General features: G+C 42.6%; 1 protein-coding gene across 3 annotated transcripts in view; it reads right to left on the bottom strand.

The window, feature by feature from the left end:
• Window positions 1–6,515: 6,515 nt before the first annotated feature.
• Window positions 6,516–8,608, bottom strand: part of GLRA1 (glycine receptor alpha 1) — a 101,208-nt gene continuing 99,115 nt past the window's right edge. For 2 of the 3 annotated variants that reach the window (XM_023227054.3, XM_023227055.3), the window contains one exon: window positions 6,516–6,964. In XM_023227054.3, the coding sequence (XP_023082822.1) occupies window positions 6,674–6,964 (291 nt within the window). In that variant the 3' untranslated portion in view covers window positions 6,516–6,673. Of the gene's footprint in view, window positions 6,989–8,608 lie in introns of all 3 variants that reach the window. The other variant, XM_023227053.3, reaches the window with a different exon arrangement.

The raw sequence follows: 8,608 nt of genomic DNA, 5'->3' as shown, positions 1-8,608 counted from the left end.
ATTACAGTTATTTCTCTAAGGATATTTCACAAGTTCTGCTCTGATTTCTGATTCTTGCAGAGGCTTTGGCAGAGAATTCAGACAACTGCCATGGGAAGTGGGTTACAGCCTTCATAGGATACACGTGCTAAAACACCAGAGTGGAATGTCCTGATGAGTGATGGGATTCTCAGGTGAGAAGCTAGTCTTAGAGGCAAGTCATCCAGTGTTGTGAAATACCTTGACTTTCACGGAAAAGGATTAAGATTATAATCTCTTCAAGGGCCAAGACTCACTATTCTTTTTTTAAATGTTTCCCTACCTACTCACCAGAAGGCCTGAGATGGGGTGCCAAGCCTGATACTAGAATACAATGAAACCTTTTACAACACACCGTATAGCTCTTTTCTTCAACCCATCAAAATACTCAGTTTGGTTTTGAAGAATCTCCTGCAACTCCCTCTTTTTACAGGAGAGTAAATAGGCCAAGAATGTGAAACAGCTTATCTATATTCCCATGATGAACCTGAGGTTATACCAGAAGAAGGACCCACACTGCTCCCTGACCTGTCTACTTCAAATGGCAGGTGTGTTTAAATAAGATACTGGGTTTCTGGAGTTGCATAAGGAAACAGTTAAGTCTGAAGAGGAGGAGGTTAAAAGACAATGCAGGGAATTGTGGAGCCAGGTGGAGGTGGGAATGGGAGACCCATTATGCTTGGAATCAGTATGCAGCCAGCAGATGTCTTTTATCCCCAGGTTAGTTAGCTGCTACTGCTTTGTAGCTGGTTAATGGCCTATGTAGTATATAATTGCCATCACTGGGCTCTCTGAAGAGTATATTCTTGGTTTGCTATTCTCTACATTTTGACTTCTCGACCCAATGTTCCAGTGGAAACTTGGCAGAGCAATGAAATTTCAAAGTGCATGGGCAAGACAATGAACAGAAATTGCAGCCTTAAAGCAAATAAGACAGGAGTTGTTATGTCCATTCTAGTCTACCCTATTTCTCTTGGAAATAAATCAGCATCTTTTAATAGTTCGGTTTCATAAAATAAGAGGCACAAACTGATGAAACGGGATGCTGACAGAAGAGAGGCAGTGGGAGGAGTAGGGGGAAAGCAAAAGAAGGGGAAGTAATGGTCTGTTAGCTGAAGGAGCCTTAGTATTAAAAATTATTGGGCAGTTTCTACTGCCCAATACTTTTCTACTTTGGAACTCATTTTGCTGTTCTAATGAATGACAAAGCACCTTAATTACTGCTTTAAATAGCCACATAGCTCCATCAAAACAACATGAAATAGCACCAACGTATGAGCAAACCTATTTACTGTCTCTACAACTTGAGAAATCCTTAGGAAACAACAGGATGATAATTGGTAGAAGTGTCATCTAGTATGGGCCCTTGCGAATCTAGGTTACTCAGACCTGGGTGAGATGTTTGTAGGAAACCTTTGACATTCTGGGATCCTCAGCTCAGACAATCAGAAAAAAGTTACTGGTTTCATTCTCTTAATACTGGGCTTGGTTGAGGAGGGCTTCATTTCAGGATTTTTTTTTTTTTAAGTTATTTATTTCTATAGGGATTTCAGCTTACCAAGGATGTTCTCCCTCTGCATTAGGATTTCAGGATACAATAAAGCCAAAGCCTTATGAACATACATGATTTCCCTTACACTGGTGCAAGTAGTTCTCAAGAGCAAGGCAGCTCAATTAAAACAAGTCGTATTTCTCCTACTACTCCCTTTGGTCAGGATTAGCACTTGTCTCTGGCTTCATAGAACTGCAAGAAAATAGGAAGGTTGTTTTATTTTTATTTTTTTATTTTTATTTTTATTTTTTAAGACGGAGTCTCTTTTCACCCAGCCTGGAGTGGAATGGTGTAATCTCGGCTCACTGCAACCTCTGCCTCCTGGGTTCATGTGATTCTCCTGTCTCAGCCTTCCGAATAGCTGGGATTACAGGCACCCGCCACCACGCCTGGCTAATTTTTGTATTTTTAGTAGAGATGGGACTTCACCACGTTGGCCAGGGTGGTCTCGAACTCCTGACCTTGGGTAATCTGCTCACCTTAGCCTCCCAAAGTGCTGGGATTACAGGCATGAGCTACCTCACCCAGCCGGGGAAGGTTCTTAATTCAAATTTCTGTAGTTGATTTCTGAGAGAAGGAGCTCAGTGGTAGAAAATAAGCTAAATTATATTTTAAAAACACGCTGTCTGCTTGCCTATTTAGAGAATTTTTGGGTTGGTTGGTTCAAGAAGGAATGATGCCATATATCAAGGGTAGAGGTCGATTCACTCTTTCTCAACATACCTTACCAGCCCCCCAGAGTGTAAGCCACCTAGCCAACCCAGGAAACATAGCCCACAGAGAAAATCTTGTCTGCCTTTTCAGAGTTGGTGTGGAGGGTGGGTAGAATGTGCAAAAGGTGCTCGTTGAATAAGATGCTTTTAGAGTGGTATTCATGGCTCCTTAACTGGGATTCCAGCCAGACTAGGAAACAGCTACAAATCTTAGATCTTGACTTCTGTCCTAAAGCTGATACAGATTGTACCACCACCAAGCCTTGTGCTTCCCAGATTCTTCTAGTAAGGAGGCAGTTACTCCAGACGTAATAATCACCCCTTCCATTTCAGTGTGTTGCAATTAACTAAGGAATCTAATTTTCACAGAAGACTGTTATCAGTGATGGTACCAGTTTAGGTGGGGCATCAGCCCAGTCTGTAATCTAATGCAGCCTCACAAAACACCATCTCTATATTTTATGATGCTCATAAAGATGTGTACTTTGAGGGAAAGGAACCATCTCTCATATTTATTTTTCTCCCCAGTATGAACAAAATAGCCTATGAAAAAGATTGGTGAGCTTTTGAGAGGGATTCATTTCTTATTTATTGACAGTTTAGAAGGAATAATTTGGGTCAAAAGACCAATCCTCTTGTTCTTTAGACTCAAACTAAAAATAGAGTTAAAAATCAAGATATTACATACCCACATACACACGGACATACATTTTTTTTTCCTTTCTATTCATTTCTGTTCTTGTTCATTCCCTAGAGTCTTAGCCAACAATATTTGAAAGGACTAGAGGGTGTCAAAGTTTGGCCATTTATTTTGACTATTCTTGAAATGAATGAGATACATTATAAGCTAATAAGTGAGAATCAATTAAGCAGAAATTTGGTCTGCTTAATTAGTATCTCCTAGATTTGGCTCCTAGGATTAGCTGTAGTTTTGGAGGGTGAAATCACCAATCCTCTGTGCCAGTGTCCAGTTCTCACACCATGTATAAATACTGGTGTGGTCTAGATAAGCAAAGAGTTTGAAAACTGGTAAACCATTCATTGTACCTAAATCAGTTTTTTGGCCACCATACCACTTGGCATCTGTAATCCCAAAGCATAGTATCCCCCTGTGCTCAAACTGAAGAGGAAATTAAGAAAGTATTGCCCTGTTCATTGGAGCCACTTAAAGTAATTGGCTTAGCTTATCTGGTTTGATTTTTCCATAAAGATGAAATTCATGTAATTTGTTAAATCCTTACTACATTATACATTGATGATAATGTCTTTTCCTTGGATATGCTTCCATTCTTAATTCATGATGATGTTTTTGACTTTGTAATGATTCATGTCCTTTCCTCACCACCGTTCACCAAGAGGGGCAAAGAAAAAAGAAATCTGCAAATTTTCCAAAGGCAATAATGTGTGGGTCCATGTGTTTATGCATGCGTATCCACACATTCACCTTGGAGGGTTTAGAAATCAAAGTGACATTAAATTTTTGGTTGTGTGAATTTCCTGTAGACTAGCTTAAACACAGAATCATAGAGCACTTAGACCTAAGAGGGAGTTTAGATACTATACTACTCTTCATACTGTGTATTTAGAGAAACTAAAGCCTAGTCCTTTACCCAAGGTCACTCAGCCTATTGTAGTGGCAGGACTAAAAATCCAGGTTCTTTTCATTGCTATAATCACTCCACTCATGTTGGTTTTCCATAAGGGACACTAGTTTGAAATAGTCTGAGAGAAGATTTCAGTGACATTCCCCCTCTGTGTCTCAAAGAGATTTTTCAATTGTTTGTTGGCTACTGTCAACCTGGCAGCTCCCAGTGGGCCCACAAGCTATTGAATATGGTGGCAGAAGTTCAAGGACCCAGCAGAGGTTGGGCAAATGGCCCAGTGATTTCTCTCTCTCAGATGGATTCCAGACATTACTTATAAGGAGGCTGGTTTGGAATCTGCAGATTTATCTGTTTTTAGTGGAGGCAGAATGTCTTAGAACTACGGCGTTGTCTTTAGTTTCTGCTGGAGCTCTAGCACGATTGTTGCCTGATTCACCAAGACTTCAGACATTCTGAATTTAGTCCAGTAATGAGTAAAGTAGGAAGAAGGGCTTAATTTTTTTAGATTAAAAAATGATTTTCCCTAAATAAAGTGAATAAAGTGCTAGTGAAAGGGCCTCTCCAAAGACTCATGCACCACTTGAGAATATAGTGCTAATGAAAGGTGCTGACAGCAGCTCGAAGACTGATGTTCTCATCTTGAAGTGTAGTCGTTCAAGTCCCTCTTTTAAACTTTTCCTCTGTTGGACACATGTTTGTGATGGGGGAAAGGGTGGTCTTCGATGAGAGACTTCTACCCACTTGGCTCCCATCTCCCAAGTTTTCTTAGAAAAATAAGATTACAGGTTCTATCATATCATCCAAAGCTGTAATACAGTTTAGCTTTTTGGTCTACACAGGCCAAGAGAAGGGAAGGCAATAATTTATTTTCCCTGGACCTGGATGTAAACACCTTTACCATTCAAGCCTCAAAGCCAAATCCTTTTTTGACTGCATAGTGCATTTTCTTTATGTCAATCTTTTTAGATCTTTGTCTTGACCTGCTGCTTTAGGACTGTATTAGTTATTGTGCTGAGGGAATGGGAGAAAATCCCCTAGGGGAAGGTGCTTTAGGGAAAAGTTAGGCTTCCAGTGTGTCTTCTCTGCTTACCACTCTTCCTCCATCCTGCCTCAAGTTGGAGATTTTTAAAAGACACATTTGAAACCCCAGGCCTCAGGACATACTGATTGTCAGCTATCTCAACATTCTACCTACACCTTTGATCCAAAGCTCAGACACTAAAGTGCAAAGAAAGAAATGGAACCCCGGTACTCTGGCCATGGGCCAACAAAGCAGGGAAAATGCTTCAGACAATGGTGCCATTATTTCAGGCATAGTGCTGTTGACAGTGGACAGAGGCCTGTTGTCTCCACCTTGCAGACCTCCCATCTGTGATATCCATTTCTGTCAGCAGGACCATGCCCACCCCATCCCCCAAACTAAATTCATCTCCTGATCCTTCTTTTTTCTGGAGTGCCCTAGCTGTCCCAGGACAATTCTGGCACTTCAGAATTGAAAGAAAAATATTTGTCTAACTTTCCTAAATGTTAAAGCACCTAAAAGAAAAAAAAGAGACTTACAAAAATATAACGGGGTCAGTCCCCAAACTTTGCACATTGTGATATATGATATGTCAAAATATAACAAACATTTTCTAAACATTACTATCTCTCCCCACCCGTTTATATCTAATCGGCAGCAGACTCAACACTGCCGTTTCACCTCTTAAAACTTTACTCTGTAGGACCACTAGAGAATAATTGTATTTCACACCACTGACCCCACCTTCCCAAACATGCACTGAGTTGCAATTCCAAAGAGACTCTCCAAAAAAATAGACATTTGAAAAAAGTACCTGTTTACACTCAGTGTATCTGCATATTATTTTTCAAGATTTTTTTTTAATCATAAAAAAAGGTTGCATATTGGCAATATAATGAGAAAACCACGTTGGCCATTTCTGGGTGGTGGTGGAGGGTGAGTGGGACATTGTTGAAGCACAGAAGCAAGAGGGCTCAGAGAGGGACAGTTGTGGCCTTGAGATGTGAGGGTTGAGCTGGGGTAACCTACATTCTCAATCCTTGGCCTCTGAAATGTCTGTCTCTTTAGTCACTCCCTTCTCGTCTCTCTACCTGTCCCCATTTCCACTACCCTTTCCCATACCACACAGCCTTCTTGAAGCAGAGGCAAAATGGCTTTTTGGCATGTGTCTGCCTGGGTCAGTTTGAAGACGGGTATGGCATTTGGAGGGGTATGATGTGGGACATACACCAGAGCAAGCTTATTTGTGACTGTTTCCACTCTGGGAAAATTTGTCCATTACTTCTGTGACTTTAAAAATTTAAGCAGTTACTAGGCTGATAGGTTAAGAAACAAATCTTTTGTTTTTGTGGTTTTGCATTAATATTAAGCATGAATATATATCATATATTACATTGCTTGCTTTCTGCTCTGGGGCAGGCTGCGCTCTCCTTCCCAACAGGAAAACTGCACAGCCATGGACTGAGATTTTTGAAAGCTATTATTTCCCCAATCCCCACCCCTGCCTTTACCCCCTCCCTTCCTCCCAGCCCTCAGTTCCTATATTAGAAAAGTCCCTCCTGACCCCCGCCCACAGCCCACCCGAGGTTAAATAGTGCCACATTGTGAAATTCATGCATCACTGCATTTTGCTATTGCACATATTGTAGAGAGAGTTGTGTAAGTGTGTCCCCTCCCTGTCTTCCCCTTCTCTTCCTTAGTCTCTCAGATTCCTGTGCTATTCCCACGTTCCCCTCTCCCAGTCTCCCCCAACCTTTCAGACCCTTCACTGGTTGTGGACGTCCTCTCTACGGACAATCTTGTAGATGATCCAGTAGAACATGTTGAAAATGAGAAAGGCCATGGGGAAGCCAATGCGGGATATTTTGTCGATCTTCTTGGCCCTCTGGATGAAGAGTTTTCGCATCTCCTCTGGGGACTTAGATGGTGCAGGAGGGGGGTTGGTGGTGTTATTGTTGTTGGCGCCCTTGACTGAGATGCCATCCTTGGCCTGCAGACAGGCTGGGCCCATCCCATAGGCAGAGAAGTTAAAGCGGCCTTCTCCAGCTTCATCCTCCTGGAATAGATTCAACATGGGGCTCTACTTAAAATAAGACAGGGGCTAGGCACCCTCCCTGCAAGGCACTCCTTTGGGGGCCAGGCCATGCCCATCTGGTTCTCCCTGCTTTCCAGACTGCATCACTCTAGGTTTTTGGAGGCTTTTTGGCTGGCTGGGGAGTTCTGCCTTATAGAGGGGCGCCACTTGCCTGCTGAAACAGGTGCAAAACAGGGGATAAGAATGTGGTTCAGAGTCTGGAGACCTGTGTTCAAGTCCCAGCTGTATAAATTGCTGGCTGTATGACCATAGGCAAGTAATTTCCTTCTGTGAGTCTCGGGAATTTTTATTTCATTTTTTCTTCTACCTGGGGGATAAGATTCTCCCAACTACTCCACAAGTTTCTTTTGACCATCAGAGGTTATAATTGAGAACATATTCAAGGTTGTACTGGGTTTTACTTAGAAATTCGGAGGACAATTTGGAGAGATCCCCTGCTTTGCCTCTGTTGCTTCCTTGCCCTCTTCCCCATCCCATTCCCCAATTAATAGCTCCCAGGAGTGGGTGGTAAGAGGGATGGCTATGGGCCAGGATGGAGCAGGAGCTCTGGGCCTCACTTCCATTCTAGAAGCCAGGGAAGCCACAGCTTCTTCCTGCCTCCACGTTCCCACATCCCTGGCAGTTGTAACTTCAGATAGACCTCTGGATTTTTACTAAGTTTTCTTTCAAGACCTTACATCATTTGGCTCCAACTTACCTTTCTAGGCCTTCCTTCTCCCCCACCAGATACTTTGCACCCCTCCAGCTTTGTTTGTACATTTTCTCTTGTGCATTCTCATGTCCCTTCCTTATGTTCACTACCAAAACGCCTGCTGCCCTGATCCTTCTAGTTCATCCCTTTCCCAGGTCTTGGTGGTCTTGCCCTGGTCTGAATCATGGAGGCCCTATTGTCTGCTCTCCTCATGTCCAGCTTTGTTATCTTTGCGTGTGAGCTCTGAGGAGGAACTGAGAGTCTAATGTTTTGGTCTCAACTGAGCTGTTGATTCAATGTTGGCACTAGGAAGTTTTATCAGCTCACATTGCCCACCTAGATAACGCTTTAAGGAAAGGAACACCATCTTCTGCTTGTTCCCGTGCAGGACCTGGCCGACAGAGAACAAGAAACTCAGTATAGGATCCACTGGTACCTCTCCATCTCTACTGTAGGACAGGCCACCTTCCGGTTTGTTTGTTTTGTTTTATTTTGTTTGTAGAGATGGGGGTCTCGCTGTGTTACCCAGTCTGGTCTTGAACTCCTGGCCTCAAGAGATCCTCCTGCCTCGGCTTCCCAAAGTTCTGGGATTACAGGTGTGAGCCACTGTGTCCAGCCCACCATTGCAACAGCCTCCAATCTGCCCCCACCACCCAACCCATCTGAGTCGTTACAACACAGATCTTGGTCATCTTTTGCTTAGAACCTTTTAATAGGCTGCCACTGACTTCAGGTTAATTAAAATCCTGAACACAATAAACAAGGCCTAAGAACCTGGACCCTGCCTGCTTTTCTAGTCTCATCTTGTGCCATTTCTATCTGGTGTCTTTAGTCACTGAAGTATTTCCTTATATTTGAAAATGTCATGGTTCTTTTATTGAGTTCCTTTCTTGCCTTTGTGCAAGTTGTTCTCC

The sequence above is a fragment of the Piliocolobus tephrosceles genome, chromosome 4, assembly GCF_002776525.5.
Source record: "Piliocolobus tephrosceles isolate RC106 chromosome 4, ASM277652v3, whole genome shotgun sequence".
Taxonomy (NCBI): domain Eukaryota; kingdom Metazoa; phylum Chordata; class Mammalia; order Primates; family Cercopithecidae; genus Piliocolobus; species Piliocolobus tephrosceles.
This window is presented reverse-complemented; position numbering and strand designations above follow the sequence as displayed.